The sequence below is a fragment of the Nomascus leucogenys genome, chromosome 22a, assembly GCF_006542625.1.
Source record: "Nomascus leucogenys isolate Asia chromosome 22a, Asia_NLE_v1, whole genome shotgun sequence".
NCBI lineage: Eukaryota > Metazoa > Chordata > Mammalia > Primates > Hylobatidae > Nomascus > Nomascus leucogenys.
Window position 1 is genome coordinate 96,614,734 of NC_044402.1, and position 20,060 is coordinate 96,634,793.

Below are 20,060 nucleotides of genomic sequence, written 5' to 3' on the forward strand. Positions count from 1 at the left end.
CCATGTGTGTTTAGTAGAAAGAATTCAGCAGGCCGTATGTGCTCTTTTCTGCTATTTTATTTGAACAAAAAGTTTTTAAAAAAGTAGTTGCATATTTGGCACTTTAATCTTCAATTTTTAATAAGGTAGCTTTTTAGATTAAAAGTATCCATTTTTTCCTCAAAACAAAGTTGTAACCTTAGAGAATAAGAGCCCCTAACCCTAAACATAGTAGAAACTCTAAGTTTAGATTAATTATACTTTTCAGATTCACTGCATGGTTTTAGGCCTTCATTTTAAAAAATAATAATGAAAGTATACAACCACAAAAAATGATAAATGTTCCTCCACAGTTTGAACCCCTCACATAAGTAATAGACTAGTCCTAACAATATGCAACATCCTGGGATCCTATCAGAGTCCACTAACCCAGACTGTTCATCCTGAATCTAGTCCTATTCCTAGAAAAACTACCATTTTGGGGGAAAAACATTTATACAACAATTCCATATTGTCTCCAATGCAGCAATGGGTTAAGTCACAATTACACTGGAATCAATAAGAGAAAAAGAAAATAGTTTTTCAGAGGGGCTGGGCTGGCGATTCTTTTTTCATTCATCTTAATGCTAAAAAGACCAACATTTGTCACACCGATAATATTTTAGAGGGCTTTAGCCCTGAACTACCTCTAGCTGCCAGGACCATCAGTAACATCAGAATGAGAAGATACAGCAAACGCTTAAGGCATTCTGGGCATAACTGAGTCCAAGCTACTTCCCTGGGAGGCTCTCGACAGTGTCATGCTGCCTCCAAGGCCTGGAACTTTCTTATTTTTTACGAATCATTAGAATATCTCTCAACCACAGCTGGAGTTACACAAGCCACAAGGCCACAGTGCACTCTGTGTGGCCTAAGGCAAGAGTAAGATTTTGAGAACCAATTGGTAGATCACCATCACCACTGATCAGTCTTAGTACTAAGTCCAAAATCTGTTCCCTTCTTGAGATGGGAGAAATAAGAATGGAAAAAGAAGAAAGCAAACAAGTAAATCCCTGAAAATATGATGAAAAGGTGCTAAGATAACAAGAAAAACAATAATAATGATAAAGAAAAAGAAAAAAAGAATCAAAGCCAGGCACAGTGGCTCACACCTATAATCCCAGCGCTTTGGGAGGCCAAGGTGGGAGGATTGCTTGAGGCCAGGAGTTCAAGGCCAGCCCTGGCAACATAGTTAGACCCCTGTCTCTACAAAAAATAAAAACATAAAAAAAACCAGCTAGGCATGATCATGCTCGCCTATAGTCCCAGCTACTCAGGAGGCCAAGGCAGGAGCTTCTCTTGAGCTCATGAGTTTGAGGCTGCAGTGCACCATGATCATGCCACATGGTGGCCATCAAAGCTCAAACTACACTGCTTCAGTAGCTTGTCCCTAGGGTAGAAAGAGAGTGACCTGCACAGAGAGGAAAGGTGCTGCTGGGTCTAATACAGATGCTGAATAGAGCACATCTATCTGGACCACATGATTCTGGCTCAAACCACTGCAGGCACTTCCCTAATAGGTGAGGATCCTCCTTGGGGAGGGCCTCTGCATAACTCTATCCCAGAAGAAGAGAAAGCTGAGCACTTTTTGAGTCTTCCTGGTGGGTCTGACCTGAAAGCACTGCAATATATTGAAGTTTCAGTGAAACCCCCAAACCCTCTGATGTGAGGCATTGGTGGTGCCCAATAAATAACATATCACCGTGTAAGCCACCCTCTGCCTCAAACCAGACTTTCAGAATTTACATTCATCTACCCACACAATAGGCCCTTCCCTTCCAATCTTAGTTCAGAATACCTGATAGAGGAGAGGGAATATTTGAGACTCTGTGTCAACTTTTGCTTGCATGAAATCTTAAACAAATTACTCAATTTATCTGGGCTTCAGTTTCTGCAACTATAAAATAAAAGAATCAGATTAGCTGACTTCTATGCAACAACCTATAAATTACAGACAAGACCTGCTTCACCTACCTCACAAAACTATTGAAAGAACAAAAAATGAAGGAAAGCATGCAAAAGTGTGCTTTGTAAACTGTAAATCACCGCAAAAATGAAGTTATAATAACTAACGGTGTTAAAAATCAAAACTGTTAGCCTTAAAATTCAGTCAGGTGATTTAAGAGATGAGCCAATCTGCACGATCCAGCCAGACACCCCAAGCTGAGCCTCAGAAGCCACAAGACACCACAGAGTGTAGATGCCACAGCTGTAAGTCAGATGCATGACCAGAGGTGGTAGCAAAGTTGTCCAGTTAGAAGAGGAGGGCAGGGATCCAGCTGAGGTGAGGACAGACAAGTAGCAAGGGCAGCCAAGCGATTAACACTGTCACAAGGATAAGACACACGTGGGAATGGGAGACACAGCTGAACAGCAATCAGGTATGCTCAGACCACAATCCACAACCTACCCATGAGAATACACATCCCCAGATTTGCAAGTTGCTTGGTCCTATAGCATGAGTGTATGAGTGTGTGTATGTGTGTGTGTATGTGTGTATAACTTATAATTTTAGAGGGAGGCATCTTCACTTCTGAGTTTTTAAAATATAAAAATTCTGTTTATATTTTACAAAAAAATGTTATTTACCAAGTATTAAATAAATTAGCACAGAGTAGTGTTTCTTAGAGTGCACACTGTTGAATTTTGGGTGGAACAATTCTTAGTTGTATCAGACTGTCTCCCCATTGCAGGATGTTTGATACACTGGCCCCCCACCCACTAAATGTCAGTAGCACTCTTCAACCACTGTTATACTGAAAGGCCACCCCACCTCAACTCTAAACATCGTGTAGTGGGTGGCACCACCTGCCACCACTGAAAACCTCTGAATAAGAGAGAACACTTCTTAAGAATTTTCCTCCTGTTTGTCAGTCACTGATTAAATACAATGAGTCACTAAGTTGCCTTTACTTTTGCAAATACATCAACTCGTTAAAAGGAACTTCCAATTGTAAAAAAAATTTCCGGTGGAGCCAAGATGGCCGAATAGAAACAGCTCTGGTCTACAGCTCCCAGCCTGAGCGACACAGAAGACGGGTGATTTCTGCATTTCTGTTTGAGGTACCAGTTTCATCCTCACTAGGGAGTGCCAAACAGTGGGTGCAGGACAGTCAGTGAAACGCACTGTGTGCGAGCCAAAGCAGGGCGAGGCATTGCCTCACTTGGGAAGCACAAGGGGTCAGGGAGTTCCCTTTCCTAGTCAAAGAAAGGGGTAACAGACGGCACCTGGAAAATCGGGTCAGTCCCACCCTAATACTGCGCTTTTCCAACAGGCCTGGAAAACGGCACACTAGGAGATTGTGTCCCGCACCTGGCTCGGAGGGTCCTATGCCCACAGAGTCTCGCTGATTGCTAGCACAGCAGTCTGAGATCAAGCTGCAAGGTGGCAGCGAGGCTGGGGGAGGGGTGCCCGCCATTGTCCAGGCTTGCTTAGGTAAACAAAGCAGCCAGGAAGCTCCAACTGGGTGGAGCCCACCACAGCTCAAGGAGGCCTGCCTGCCTCTGTAGGCTCCACCTCTGGGGGCAGGGCACAGACAAACAAAAACTCAGCAGGAACCTCTGCAGACTTAAATGTCCCTGTCTGACTGACAGCTTTGAAGAGAGTAGTGCTTCTCCCAGCATGCAGCTGGAGATCTGAGAACGGACAGACTGCCTCCTAAAGTGGGTCCCTCACCCCCAAGCAGCCTAACTGGGAGGCACCCCCCAGTAGGGACAGACTGACACCTCACTCGGCCGGGTACTCCTCTGAGACAAAACTTCCAGAGGAACTATCAGACAGCTGAATTTGTGGTCTCACGAAAATCTGCTGTTCTGCAGCCACCGCTGCTGACACCCAGCCAAACAGGGTCTGGAGTGGACCTCTAGTAAACTCCCACAGACCTGCAGCTGAGGGTCCTGTCTGGTAGAAGGAAAACTAACAAACAGAAAGGACATCCACACCAAAAACCCATCTGTACATCACCATCATCAAAGACCAAAAGCAGATAAAACCACAAAGATGGGGAAAAAACAGAGCAGAAAAACTGGAAACTCTAAAAAGCAGAGCACCTCTCCTCCTCCTAAGGAACGCAGTTCCTCACTAGCAACGGAACAAAGCTGGATGGAGGATGACTTTGACGAGTTGAGAGAAGGCGGCTTCAGACGATCAAACTACTCCGAGCTATGGGAGGAAATTCAAAACAATAGCAAAGAAGTTAAAAACTTTGAAAAAAAATTAGATGAATGGATAACTAGAATAACCAATGGAGAAAAGGGCTTAAAGGAGCTGATGGAGCTGAAAGCCAAGTATCGAGAACTACACGAAGATTGCAGAAGCCTTGGTAGCAGATGCGATCAATTGGAAGAAAGGGTATCGCTGATGGAAGATGAAATGAATGAAATGAAGAGAGAAGGGAAGTTTAGAGAAAAAAGAATAAAAAGAAATGAACAAAGCCTCCAAGAAATTTGGGACTATGTGAAAAGACCAAACCTACGTCTGATTGGTGTACCTGAAAGTGACGGGGAGAATGGAACCAAGTTGGAAAACACTCTGCAAGATATTATCCAGGAGAACTTCCCCAATCTAGCAAGGCAGGCCAACATTCAGATTCAGGAAATACAGAGAACGCCACAAAGATACTCCTCGAGAAGAGCAACTCCAAGACACATAATTGTCAGATTCACCAAAGTTGAAATGAAGGAAAAAATGTTAAGGTCAGCCAGAGAGAAAGGTCGGGTTACCCACAAAGGGAAGCCCATCAGACTAACAGCTGATCTCTCAGCAGAAACTCTACAAGCCAGAAGAGAGTGGGAGCCGATATTCAACATTCTTAAAGAAAAGAATTGTCAACCCAGAATTTCATATCCAGCCAAACTAAGCTTCCTAAGTGAAGGAGAAATAAAATACTTTACAGACAAGCAAACGCTGAGTGATTTTGTCACCACCTGGCCTGCCCTAAAAGAGCTCCTGAAGGAAACACTAAACATAGAAAGGAACAACCGGTACCAGCCCCTGCAAAAACATGCAAAATTGTAAAGACCATCGAGGCTAGGAAGAAACTGCATCAACTAACGAGCAAAATAACCAGCTAACATCATAATGACAGGATCAGATTCACACATAACAATATTAACTTTAAATGTAAATGGGCTAAAGGCTCCAATTAAAAGACACAGACTGGCAAACTGGATAAGGAGTCAGGACCCATCAGTGTGCTGTATTCAGGAAACCCATCTCACGTGCAGAGACATACATAGACTCAAAATAAAGGGATGGAGGAAGATCTATCAAGCAAATGGAAAACAAAAAAAGGCAGGGGTTGCAATCCTAGTCTCTGATAAAATAGACTTTAAGCTAACAAAGATCAAAAGAGACAAAGAAGGCCATTACATAATGGTAAAGGGATCAATTCAACAAGAAGAGCTAACTATCCTAAATATATATGCACCCAACACAGGAGCACCCAGATTCATAAAGCAAGTCCTGAGTGACCTACAAAGGGACTTAAACTCCCACACAATAATAATGGGAGATTTTAACACCCCACTGTCAACATTAGACAGATCAACGAGACAGAAAGTTAACAAGGATACCCAGGAATTGAACTCAGCTCTGCACCAAGCGGATCTAACAGACATCTACAGAACTCTCCACCCCAAATCAACAGAATATACATTTTTTTCAGCACCACACCACACCTATTCCAAAATTGACCACATAGTTGGAAGTAAAGCTCTCCTCAGCAAATGTAAAAGAACAGAAATTATAAAAAACTGTCTCTCAGACCACAGTGCAATCAAATTAGAACTCAGGATTAAGAAACTCACTCAAAACCGCTCAACTACATGGAAACTGAACAACCTGCTCCTGAATGACTATTGGGTACATAATGAAATGAAGGCAGAAATAAAGATGTTCTTTGAAACCAACGAGAACAAAGACACAACATACCAGAATCTCTGGGACACACTCAAAGCAGTGTGTAGAGGGAAATTTATAGCACTAAATGCTCACAAGAGAAAGCAGGAAAGATCCAAAATTGACACCCTAACATCACAATTAAAAGAACTAGAAAAGCAAAAGCAAACACATTCAAAAGCTAACAGAAGGCTAGAAATAACTAAAATCAGAGCAGAACTGAAGGAAATAGAGACACAAAAAACCCTTCAAAAAATTAATGAATCCAGGAGCTGGTTTTTTGAAAAGATCAACAAAATTGATAGACCGCTAGCAAGACTAATAACGAAGAAAAGAGAGAAGAATCAAATAGATGCAATAAAAAATGAAAAAGGGGATATCACCACCAATCCCACAGAAACACAATCTACCATCAGAGAATACTACAAACACCTCTATGCAAATAAACTAGAAAATCTAGAAGAAATGGATAAATTCCTCGACAAATACACCCTCCCAAGACTAAACCAGGAAGAAGTTGAATCTCTGAATAGACCAATAACAGGTTCTGAAATTGTGGCAATAATCAATAGCTTACCAACCAAAAAGAGTCCAGGACCTGATGGATTCACAGCCGAATTCTACCAGAGGTACAAGGAGGAACTGGTACCATTCCTTCTGAAACTATTCCAATCGACAGAAAAAGAGGGAATCCTCCCTAACACATTTTATGAAGCCAGCATCGTCCTGATACCAAAGCCTGGCAGAGACATAACCAAAAAAGACAATTTCAGATCAATATCCTTGATGAACATTGATGCAAAAATCCTCAATAAAATACTGGCAAACCGAATCCAGCAGCACATCAAAAAGCTTATACACCATGATCAAGTGGGCTTCATCCCTGGGATGCAAGGCTGGTTCAATATACGCAAATCAATAAATGTAATCCAGCATATAAACAGAACCAAAGACAAAAACCACATGATTATCTCAATAGATGCACAAAAGGCCTTTGACAAAATTCAACAACTCTTCATGCTAAAAACTCTCAATAAATTAGGTATTGATGGGATGTATCTCAAAATAATAAGAGCTGTCTATGACAAACTCACAGCCAATATCATACTGAATGGACAAAAACTGGAAGCATTCCCTTTGAAAACTGGCACAAGACAGGGATGCCCTCTCTCACCGCTCCTATTCAACATAGTGCTGAAAATTCTGGCCAGAGCAATCAGGCAGGAGAAGGAAATAAAGGGCATTCAATTAGGAAAAGAGGAAGTCAAATTGTCCCTGTTTGCAGATGACATGATTGTATATCTAGAAAACCCCATCATCTCAGCCCAAAATCTCCTTAAGCTGATTAGCAACTTCAGCAAAGTCTCAGGATACAAAATCAATGTACAAAAATCACAAGCATTCTTGTACACCAATCACAGACAGAGAGCCAAATCATGAGTGAACTCCCATTCACAATTGCTTCAAAGAGAATAAAATACCTAGGAATCCAACTTACAAGGGATGTGAAGGACCTCTTCAAGGAGAACTACAAACCACTGCTCAATGAAATAAAAGAGGATACAAACAAATGGAATAACATTCCATGCTCATGGGTTGGAAGAATCAATATCGTGAAAATGGCCATACTGCTCAAGGTAATTTATAGATTCAATGCCATCCCCATCAAGCTACCAATGACTTTCTTCACAGAATTGGAAAAAACTACTTTAAAGTTCATATGGAACCAAAAAGGAGCCCGCATCACCAAGTCAATCCTAAGCCAAAAGAACAAAGCTGGAGGCATCACACTACCTGACTTCAAACTATACTACAAGGCTACAGTAACCAAAACAGCATGGTACTGGTACCACAACAGAGACATAGATCAATGGAACAGAACGGAGCCCTCAGAAATGATGCCGCATATCTACAACTATCTGATCTTTGGCAAACCTGACAAAAACAAGAAATGCGGAAAGGATTCCCTATTTAATAAATGGTACTGGGAAAACTGGCTAGCCATATGTAGAAAGCTGAAACTGGATCCCTTCCTTACACCTTATACAAAAATTAATTCAAGATGGATTAAAGACTTACATGTTAGACCTAAAACCATTAAAATCCTACAAGAAAACCTAGGCAATACCATACAGGACATAGGCGTGGGCAAGGACTTCATGTCTAAAACACCAAAAGCAATGGCAACAAAAGCCAAAATTGACAAATGGGATCTCATTAAACTAAAGAGCTTCTGCACAGCAAAAGAAACTACCATCAGAGTGAACAGGCAACCTACAGAATGGGAGAAAATTTTTGCAACCTACTCATCTGACAAAGGGCTAATATCCAGAATCTACAATGAACTCAAACAAATTTACAAGAAAAAAACAAACAACCCCATCAAAAAGTGGGCAAAGGACATGAACAGACACTTCTCAAAAGAAGACATTTATGCAGCCAAAAAACACATGCAAAAATGCTCATCATCACTGGCCATCAGAGAAATGCAAATCAAAACCACAGTGAGACACCATCTCACACCAGTTAGAATGGCCATCATTAAAAAGTCAGGAAACAACAGGTGCTGGAAAGGATGTGGAGAAATAGGAACACTTTTACACTGCTGGTGGGACTGTAAACTAGTTCAACCATTGTGGAAGTCAGTGTGGCGATTCCTCAGGGATCTAGAACTAGAAATACCATTTGACCCAGCCATCCCATTACTGGGTATATACCCAAAGGACTATAAATCATGCTGCTATAAAGACACATGCACACGTATGTTTATTGCGGCACTATTCACAATAGCAAAGACTTGGAACCAACCCAAATGTCCAACAATGATAGACTGGATTAAGAAAATGTGGCACATATACACCATGGAATACTATGCAGCCATAAAAAATGATGAGTTCATGTCCTTTGTAGGGACATGGATGAAACTGGAAACCATCATTCTCAGTAAACTATCGCAAGGACAAAAAACCAAACACCGCATGTTCTCACTCATAGGTGGGAATTGAACAATGAGAACTCATGGACACAGGAAGGGGAACATCACACACCGGGGACTGTTGTGGGGTGGGGGGAGGGGGGAGGGATAGCATTAGGAGATATACCTAATGCTAAATGATGAGTTAATGGGTGCAGCACACCAACATGGCACATGGATACATATGTAACAAACCTGCACATTGTGCACATGTACCCTAAAACCTAAAGTATAAAAAAAAAAAAAAAATTCCCAAGATGTATCTACAGGTGTAATGCAAACACCAGTATTTAAACAATACATTGAGATGTCACAAACAGTGGTCGGTCATAATTTCAGCAGGAAAGTATCTGTCTTTATTAAATACAATCAGGAGACCAAACTTATATACAGCAAAAATTACAGCAATTGGATATGACTAGGAAGACGTGATTTATCAATGCACTTCTGCAATGCTCCTGTCCAACCCTCTGAAACTGTAAATGACTATTAATCTGTATATACATAAAAATAAAGCTCTCTCAGAACTCTCTCCTAGTGTTCTGAATTTGTTTTGCTCCAATTATACCTAAATATCTTCCAGAAACATTTTCCTTTTTTGACTCATCTTTTCTCTAAAGGTTTACCAATTGTTTTATCAATAAGGAAGTTTTCTGTGGCCCTCGTGGGTCCCTGGGCCCCTCTACCTGTTTAAGATGACACAAGGTTAATTAATCTCTCAGTCCATTTTATTTTAAACTGCTTAAAATATGTTTCCTATGAGTCACGGCCCTTAGTTATCCAAATAAACAAACAAGGGAAAGATCTGTGCCCAAAAGAACTTTAAAAGGATTAAGCCGATATTTTGCTAAACTCTCCATAGTACCATTCAGCTCTTTTGTCAGTACTTGCAAGACTAATCACTCAGAATTGTAACCCTTTAAATGCATCCCCTCCCTTCTTTATGTCCCACCATTTTTAAAACAGAGGAACCAAGGCATCAGCTTGTTGTCATGATCACATATAAGATGGGTAAGTGGAGGGGGTGAGCAAGAAGGGAAAGTGGTAAGGCAAAAGGGTGTACCTTCCAGTGTTTTTTTTTTTAAAGCAATGTTTACCAGGCTTTATCAATATTCATCAAAATGCATTGCTGTCATAGAGCTACATCTCTTTAAAGGACTGTCGAAATTTAAATAGAGTTTACACTTCATTTGGATTATGATTGGCTAGGGGTATCACTCATAACTTGGAATACAGATTATGTAACTATATCCCAGCATCCCTAATCCTCCACCATTTCTCCTTAAGTGCTGTTTTCTGAAAGTGAAATAAATGAAATGTCTTTCAAATCCCCAGCTAATTGTCATGTCCCAAATAACTAGCAGACTAATTTCTGAAATTAACAATACTTCTCTGCATATCCCTAAGAAAAAAAATCAGAACCTTGTGCTTAATGATTTTAAATGCTGTAAGTGAACAAAAAGGCAGTGTATTACATAGAGTGAGGTTTTTCTAAGAGAGTGTACCAATTTGTCTATTAGCTGAAAGAACATTCATGCCGTGGTGAGGCATAATTTTAAAAAATTCTATTATGCACCCAATTTCCCAAAATATCTGGATCTACCTCCATTATTATAGTGTTTACCCCACGGGCAATGCAGGATTTACAGCTGCCCTTTCTTTCAGCATAATGGTGCCAGAGAAGAGTCATTGGCCTAGCACATCCCGGACTACACCTACTATGCCAAGTGGCAACCCCCAGATTCCTTCTGCTTGAAGACCACATATCCATCTTTTAAGACTCATGGGAATGGGTCTGCCTGTCACCTTTCACCCTTTGATTAAGGTGGGCCCTTTTAACTAACAGGTCCTCACTTGGTGGGAGAGCCTCGTCCACCCTCTGGTACCGGCTAACATCCTGGCGCACTGAAGGTAGTGATCGCAGTGGCTGGTGGCCGTTGGCTTGAGAACCTAGGATTAAAGGTAGAAAGTTATCAGGTATTGTTTTCTCTTTCAGTATCAAAACAGACTCTCTATAAAAATCCTAACATAAATCCTAAGGCTAGTTTCTTTTCTCTGTTTAGTCTCATTTCCCATATGAGGAGCTAGAAACAAAAGAAGAGAATAGGAGGTGAATGCCTAGAAGAGGGCTTCCTGAAGAAATGTCCTCTGCATGTATCCCCACCTCCTGCAGCTTCCCCTGCCTCATCCCTTACCCATAACGGCCTCTGTCCTGGTCATGCGCTAATGCTTTAGGGTCACATGGTGGCTACAATACGATGAAGGAAACAAAATTGAAAAAAAAGGCGGAGGAAGAAAAGAAGGGGATCATGTAGGTAGAAAAATAAATTACAGAATAAGAAAATCATTCCTATTTCTGAGTTATGCCAGCCAGACATATGAAACTGCTCTTTGATTTTTAATGCATCCTTATAGGGCATTTTAAACGAATCATTCTAGAGAGCCGCATTCCCTTAGCGTAATACAAATTTCAGGTGTAAATTTGTGTCCTTGGATACAAAGACAGTTTATTCTCCAAGTCAGAATGCATCACCTAACTTAGTTGACATTCCTAAATTGTAGAAGACAAAAACACTACCTTTGATGCATAGCATATATTAATCTTCCACCGTGAAATTTTAGAAAGGAGGAGTGGCTAGGTGTTTCTCATAACCTTTGCAGATTACACTAAGGTTGAAGCTGCCAGCCTGTTTCGTTGTGTATCTACAAACCCAGGTTCCAATAGAGACCCATTATTTAAGTTTGAAGACTGCTGTTTAACAGGCCTGTTACTTCAGCAGCAGAAGAGCCATTTTTTAAAAGAGCACTGAATTTGAACTCAAGCCCATCTGGATGCAAATCATGCTGCCTTCTTCCTAGCTATGTGATTAAGTCCCTCGGTCTCCCCACTCTGAAACAGGAGGCCTAATCTACAGGAAGGGTTTCAGCTGCCCGCACATTTGTTACCTGTTTCTTTCTCTTCCTGGCCCTGTTTTCAATCTTGCCTCTCTTCTTGCCTGCTGAACCTCAAGGTGAGGAATTCAGGTAATATGCAACCTGCGGCCTTATTTACATTGAGGGGAAAACTACAGAACTTCTCTCTGCACAGCTACGCTCCAGCCAAGAGCCACAGTGGTGTCCATATCCTACCTCCGGTAGCGCCCTCCTCCTGGGCAGTTGCCCCTTCACAGGTGCCTTGGGCCTCCCCAGCACAGCCCTCTTCTTGGGGTGGGCTCTCAGCAGCAGCTGCGGCTCCCTCCTGGCTCCCCCTCCGCTGCCAGACCTCCCCTAGCTCCTCCTGGTCAGGTACAGTGGCCGATTCTGCCCCTGGCCCTTCATCCTCCCCACTGGGCACCTGTACCACAGGTAAAGAACCAGCAGTGCACACGGATTCCTGCGACCCTTCGGCAGGGCCGCTGCTGGTGGGCTCTGCTGCACAGGCTCCATCTTCCTCCTCCTGGGAAGAAAAGGCTGGGGTTTCGGGAAACCGTGCGCTCTCAAGAGAGGAGCACCGCGTGTCCACAGAGGACAGCTGCGTGGTCACACTCTCATTGCAGGAGCTGTCAGCGCATTCCAGGTCACTCTCTCCCTCGGGCCTGGTGCTGGCTTCGCTCACACTCTCTGTCCTGGCAGGATCACTGGGTTCTGTTTCAGAGGACACCTGGGAAGGCTCAGAGCCCTGATCGAGAGACTCGGTCTCACTGACGGCTCTTCGGCTTCCTCCTGATGCATCAGAAGTCCCCGTGTCTGCCCCACTTGTGGGCTGATCTACCTCTTGAGAGCCACACAATTCAGCACTGCCCTGGTCAGCACTGGGTTGAGACTCGGGGCCGCCTTCACCTTCCTCTGGGGCTGGGCCTGCAGGTAAGGAGCTCTCTGCAAGCTCTGGAAGATTTTCTGGTTTATCCTCAAAGGAAGCAGCTTCGTGTGTGGAGCCTTCCTCATTCTCAACAGGGTTGTCCTCCAGCTTTGTCTGAGATGTCAGGCTTCCATCATCAGCTCTGGATGCCCTGCTAAACATGATCAGGCCTCCCTCCTCCTCCAAGGAAGATGGGTAACCCAGGTCTTGCTGGAACTCGTGATCTTCTTCATCTGAGTCAATATGAAGCATGGCATTGAGTCTTGTGTCGGTGGGAAAACTACTCCTCAGTTTCGGAGAGGCGCCCATGGACCTCTCAGAGCAGGTCACTGTCCCCGGCCTGGAGGGGCCATTGTGTTCAATAGCATCTAAGTAATCATTGAGTGAATCCTGACGTCCTCTGGGAGGTGAGGTCCTTGAAGAAGTAGAAGTTAATTCCTCTGTGTCTATTTCCAGAGTGGAGCTAGTCCTGAATGAATGCTTGGGAGTCCCATCAGCAGCACTGTCCTCAGAAACTGGCCCATTAGAGCACACCTGGCTGTCGTGATGGCTCCCTGGCATGTCCTCGTCATCGGAAGGGCTACCTAAGTCTCCATTCACAGAATTGACTCCAAGTATTGTGCCAACAGCTTCTGGAGAGGCATCTGAATGAGAGAACAGCATTTCTAAAAATTAACCAGAAATAACAAATGAACATTTTATGACCTATTTGCTTTGCCACCAATAAGTTCAAAGAAATCAGTCATTCCACTGAGGGCTTTCTACTGACTTGCTAAGATTTACCACTCACTACTAAATGAGGAGACTGCTAGTCAGTTTGGCACAGGAGCTATATATGTTAGCATGGCTGAAAACTCTACAGCCCAGTTTCAAAATGCAGGCATCAATCTAAGAGACATTTTTGGGCAAACAGGCTTTCCTACTTGCTTAGAAAATTTCAGCAGGTAATTATTTGACAGCTATTTTACTTTCAAAACAGAACATGAATTCAATTCTGTTCAGAAGCAAACTGACAATTGAGTTAGGTTTAACAAGTTTTTCCTATAGCAATGTATTCATACAGATATGTTTATATCTCACCTTCATGAACAGAAGATGTAACCTCCACTTTAAACTGGAGGTACCCACTCACGTGGTCAGCTGGGAGCCTTCTGCCAAGGTTGTAGCTGAGCATTTGATCACTGCAAGAAGAGAAATGCTTCTTTCATCCTGACTACGCTGGAGTCAGCCTTCGCCTTCTTTCCACAGGCCACCCACCAAATCCCTCCTATCTCTCTTAAAACTTTCAGACTCACAAGAACATTAAAGGCTCAAAGCACATTATAGTCCAATGTAATATTATTCATTCATACAAATGGAACACTTATAAACCCAGAGATAAAAGGAAATGTTGCCATAAGAAAAATTACTATTAAGAGCACAAGATATCATATGCTATGTGATATTTTTAAGGACACTGATTCACTCTCTCACTTTTAAGGGTGACCAGGAAAAGGACCTTTTGAAGGTCATAAAGGAGTTGTGAAAGGCCTCAAGTTTTAGGGGTTTTTTGACTCGGGTGTAAAAAGGGAGAGGGCCTGGTTCCTCAGCATTTAGCACAACAGGAAGCTGGTTCTAAAAGGACACTCACGGCTAAGGATTATCACCCAACATGGCACGTAGGGCACTGTGCCATATCCTGAAGAACAGGAGCTGGGAGTTAGGGGAAAGAAGCACAAGAACACAAGAATGAAAGGGCCCTTCATAGCCAAGACAGCAGCCCTGGCTGTGTGATGGGGAGAGGACCGCTAAGCTCTCCTTCCTCACCTGTAGAGTAAGGAGGCTGGAGCTGCTGGCCCTCCCTGCTGGGAAGCCTGGCCTATCACTGATTCTCAGGGTGCCTTGTAAGCAGTGCTGATGGGACGGTTGGCAAAGCCAGATGTGCCACTGTGGTGGGGTCATATCCCAGATCTGGAAGCAGGTTCAGTTTTTGCCTTGCCTGGGCCCCAGGCTTGGACTGTCTGCCTCCTGAAGGATGGAGTTGTCCATCTGTTTCAAGTCTGTCTCTTTATCAAAGTCAAATGCAGTCATTTCATTTTCTTGCACACAAGCAACAATCTTATTCTGAATTAAATGACTTATTCTTTTTCTCTTTTTTTCTTGAGACAGAGTCTTGCTTTGTTGCCCAGGTTGCCCAGGCTGGAGTGTAGTGGTGCAATGTTGGCTCACTGTAACCTCCACCTCCCGGGTTCAAGCAATTCTCACAGCTTCAGCCTCCCAAGTAGCTGGGATTACAGGTGCCCACTACCACACTCAGCTAATTTTTTTTGTATTTTTAGTAGAGACGGGGTTTCACCATGTTGGCCAGGCTGGTCTCGAACTCCTGACCTCGGGTGATCTGCCCACCTCGGCCGCCCAAAGTGCTGGGATTACAGGCATGACCCAGCCAACTTATTCTTAATTAAGGAAAATCATCAAAAGGATAGTGCCAAATCACTCCACCTCTGCCCTCTAATGGCCATTTCAGAAGGAAGACACAATGTTTCTTCTATCTACTCTTTGCTCCACTGTACAGTTTAGAGCCTCTAGTCAGCTATGCATTATTAATTTGCATAACTTGTTTTTGGTCTTCTCTATCTCCTCAGTATGACTTACTACTTTACTCACAACTTACAAAAAGCTCACAAAAAGAAAATAGACATTAATTACACATTAACTAAATTTTAAGAGAATGTCAATGAATAAATTTTAGTTGCTTGAATGAATGTGTATGTCTAGGAGCTTTATTATAACACTTCCTCAAGTCTAGGTCTCGTTTTAAATGGCTCCAAGACAAGATTGTTTCCGCTTTTCAAGAGTAACAAGTTCTCTGGATGGAATTATTTAGGATAAGGTAGGCATCAACCTGATCCAAGAATTCTGCCCTAGGGAGAAGGTTTTATAAAAAACTCCAATATACTGAGAGACAATCAAACACTATGAGATTTGACAATGAAATATTAATGGTGGGTACATCTTGAAAAGATAAAGATGCAAAAATCATAACATAATTAAAATAAACTATTTTTTTTGTCAAGTACATTTTAATAAGTGTAAGGACACTTTTATTTTTAAAAGAATTGTGTTACTACTTCTTTTCAGTATGAAAAGTCCTAGGACTACCAAGTTTCATGTCATTTTTTCCTATATGAACTAATCTCAACAAGATCCCCAAAGGTAAGGGCTGATTACCCGATGGCTTGTCGCTCCAGCAGCCTCTGGACTGGAATGGTTAGTTTCCCCAGAAAACGCTTGATGATGGGACGGCTCTTGGCAAATTTGTCTTTAATTTCAATTTCTAAGACATCAGTAAGAAGTGCAAAAAAGGAATATTTCTGAAAACACAAACAGATAACATGCTGGTTTAAAAGAAAGACAAATATGATACTATATCATTTTATTTGTATAGGAAATTGTATCTCTTAAATTCTAACAACATACAGAGTTCCACATAGCTAGAAATAGCTGCAGCTATTGTCAGTCCTTTATTCACTCAGAATCATTAGCATTCACCATGATTAAGAAGCAGCAGTCAAGGATCTGTATGACAAAAGAAGCCCTCTCAGTCAATCATGCAGCCCTTCCTAGTTTCACAGTTTTAGGAGATGTTATCAAATATTAAGTTATGCACAATGCAATTTTAGTACTCCCTACATTTATTGTATCTCAATTCTTTGATATTTAATATCTTGTTATAGAATGGTTTAGAATTAACTAGTATATTTGATTGACAATTTGAATTCCTAATCTCATGAAATTCTGAAGTTGCAAAACATAGTTTAAAATACTCCTCCACTTGGTTAAAATAGGAACATCTGCAGAATACTGTGGTTTCCCTGATAAATGTTAAAACAATGTTTAAATGGAATTTTTCCTTAAGTTTAAAAGGCATACAGGGTCATTTCTTCTGGGACAGAAAAATAAAAGTATGGGGTTAAGATAGCTTTTGTTGTTTTCATTTTAAGAATGCCACTGGGGAAATTTGGATTGGACATTAACAAGGATATAAAATAAATATGAAGAGCTTTACTCACTTACAGAGACTTTTACATATATTATCTTCATTTTATCTTTACAACAATATAACTTTCTTTTTAAAGATGAGAATCTCAGGATAAGTAAATGATGGTGCCAGGAATCTAACCTAAATTATTTATTTCACTGCTTCCATGACAGTATCCATGCAACTATAGTGATGTGAATAGTGTTAGCCAACTTTCCACTTAGGTGCCTCTAGGTTTATCTAGTCATAACAATTAAGGTTTTCCAAAGGGCCAAGCAATTTGGCAGTCTGCTTAATGGAAAAAAGTACTTGCTTAGAATAAAAAAGCCGAGTTTAAGCCCCACTTCTGTCTCTGAATAGCTAGTCCTGTAAACACTTTAAGCTTCAATTTCTTAATCACCAAAATGAAGACATAATAATCTCATCCTTCATGCCTCCCTTTCAGGCTTGCACTGGTGACTTGGTCAAAAACTTTGCAAATTTAAAATGTTAGGAAAATAGTTACTGCTTGTTTCATTATCATATCTATTATGTGCCTTCTAGAATCATATTGAGATATATTTTTATTTCTTCTAGGCTTTGAAATGCATTAGACTAAGTGGCATGCCCTTAAGAGTTTTTTTTACCATGATGAGATCATCAGAAGTTTCTTCAACCAAGTGTAAGAATACAAGCAATATTCAATATCCAAAACCATAGGAACTGCCCAGGAGAAATGCCTTGCTGTGTTGGCAAGTCTCAGATAACCATATCTTTTCTGCAATTGGTTTTAGATCCTCTGATATACCTCTCTGCAATTAAATATTTCTACAACATTGTTAGAACATATTGTTGTCATTAAATATTTAGGGTATGATCTAATTAACTGTGTAACTCCTATGCCAGCCCAGAAACATTTTCACACTAGTTATGTAAATACATGCCTCAGATCTCTGAGAAATGGAGGGAGAGCTCAAGCTTTGCTCACTACATAAGAAGTGTCTGTTTGTTCATTCTTTGACTTTCCATAGTTCAAATGAGAAAACCCTTTGCTTGATTTCACTGATATGGTATACTAAGATGACTGGTAGCATACTGTAGCTGTGAGGAAGTCTAAAATACCATCAACACAATCTGGCTTCACTCAGGATGATGACTCCTTGAATGGCTCATCTAATTAACGAAACTCTAGAAATTCATAAAACATTTGCCAAAGCCCGTAGAGAGAGAAATTCCTTTAATTTGTACTAAATGTATGCTACAACAAAATATCAAAATTTTAAATAAAAACAAGATCAGTATTGCTGATTTTTCCTCTTGCCTCAGGCCCCACTATGACTCTACAAGGCAATGTTACTGATCCTGTCCTTATTTTAAATTTTTATATTTTATTCATCATGATTTTTTTGCATTAATTGTGAGTTAAAAAAAACTGCATTAAGATCTTTATTTTAGCAATTGGGTTTTTTGGAGGCTCCTTAAATTGTTCCCCTGAAGTGACAGCTTCATTTGTCTTACCCTAGACCTGGCTCTAGAGAGATGGGAATAGCTCATTCTCATTGTACCCCTTTCCCGACAGAACCCCTAGACACTTCATAAACAACCTGAGGATGCAAATGTCCCGAGGGAAGACAGAGACTGGGCTGACTTCCTCACCGTCAAGTAGGAGACCCCTGAGGATCATCTTACCTCTCGGTGCCAAATTGGATTGGTGGTATTACTGATGATAGTAGACCGTCTCTCCTGACCATGGTGGGCACAGGTGGGGAAACTGCTCTTCTTTCCTGGCTGAATTGACATCTTAAGATAAGGGTCAGGATTGAAGAACATCCCTTTCTTTAGCCCAACTGCCCTAAGATCTTTAAAGAAAGAGGGAGAAGGAGGGAGGGACAAAGAGAAAGCAGGAGGGAGGGAGGAAAGAAAGGAGGAAGGGAGAGAACAAGGGACAGAAGAAGGAAGGAACCATATGTCCTGATTAGAACAAGCAGCTCAAAGACAATTATTCTTAAACACACAGGAAGCTCTAAACAGAAACGACTCTGTAACACAATAGCAGTTATTCACACTATGATTGCTTAGATAAGTGAAGACAAATGAGTTATGGTAGTAATTTCAGCAGAGGGGTCACCTAACAGGCGGCAAAAGTGAAGCCAAACCTTTAGCACCACCTCATATCCCTAAACTGACTTTTCCTGGGAACTCTTGATTCCAACATGTGCATCTTCACCACCTTTTTCCTAGGGCAATGTAATTCGGCAACCAGAATTTCAGGCAATGTCTTGAGAGAAACACTTAGTAAGCAGTTCACTGAAATACATGTTCCTTCATGAGAGAAAAATGAATCTTCTACATATACATAGAACTAAGTTTAATTGGAGATGAAACATCAGAGCATATATCCATTTGTACCACATTTAAAATGTCATACGTATTCCATAAATGTGATGAATGTTAGGGGAAATGTTTTCTGAAATGTAAGTGCTACCTTCTATTTTAAATAGCCAGTAAAGTAACTTAAAAATTTGAAGAATGTCCTATAACACTCCTTAGATTCACAAATTGCTGTTTCACACTATATGCTGCTAAAAGTCCTAGCCAAAGTCCATTTAGTGAGGAGACTGTATGTTTTTCCATGATCAGGCTAAGAGACACAAACATGTCAGGAAATAAAGCTGGCTCCACGGAGTCTTCAACATTTCTGAGAATATCAGCTTGAATAAGATAGGCCTGGGAGCTAAGTCATCTTAGAAAATGCTGAAAGATTAATCTAGGGAGGTTCTGAACACTGTGGTTCAGAGAGAAATTCTGCATATGGCCTCGAACCTCCAAGGACCTTTGGATTACCCAGATCAGCTGGCAACCAGACCCTGGATAGTGACCCTAAATTATAGGAGGTCACCAGGGTCATCCCACACAAGCCCATTCCTGAAATACAAGGTCTTTCTTAAAAAAATAGAATTGGCCTGAAATTGCCCATAGAAACGTATTCTCGAAGGAGTGCTCCCAGGAGGTGGCTCACCAGTGGCCCACAAGAACTCATGGCCGAGGTACATGTGCTGAAAACACTCCAGAAATGTCTAATGACACATACCTGGCAGTGGAGGGGGAAAGTTTGATATATCTGCAAATATTTAAAAATTAAACTAAGAGCAATTTTTTTTTTTTTTTTTTGGATGGAGTCTCGCTGTGTCGCCAGGCTGGAGTGCAGTGGTGTGATCTTGGCTCACTGCAACCTCTGCCTCCTGGGTTCAGGCGATTCTCATACCTCAGCCTCCTGAGTAGCTGGGATTACAGGCACGTACCACCACACCCAGCGAATTTTTGTATTTTT

The 20,060-nt window shown here is 41.5% G+C and overlaps 1 protein-coding gene across 2 annotated transcripts in view; it reads right to left on the reverse strand.

Annotated features, from left to right (window-relative positions):
• HECW2 (HECT, C2 and WW domain containing E3 ubiquitin protein ligase 2) overlaps window positions 1-20,060 on the reverse strand; it is a 402,132-nt gene that overhangs the window by 113,714 nt on the left and 268,358 nt on the right. The window contains exons 6-10 of one of the 2 annotated variants that reach the window (XM_030804281.1): window positions 18,419-18,588; window positions 15,940-16,082; window positions 13,810-13,910; window positions 12,021-13,373; window positions 10,746-10,841 (exon numbers count right to left, since the gene is read on the reverse strand). In XM_030804281.1, coding sequence (XP_030660141.1) covers window positions 10,746-10,841; window positions 12,021-13,373; window positions 13,810-13,910; window positions 15,940-16,082; window positions 18,419-18,588 — 1,863 coding nt within the window. Of the gene's footprint in view, window positions 1-10,745; window positions 10,842-12,020; window positions 13,395-13,809; window positions 13,911-15,939; window positions 16,083-18,418; window positions 18,589-20,060 lie in introns of both variants that reach the window. The other variant, XM_030804280.1, reaches the window with a different exon arrangement.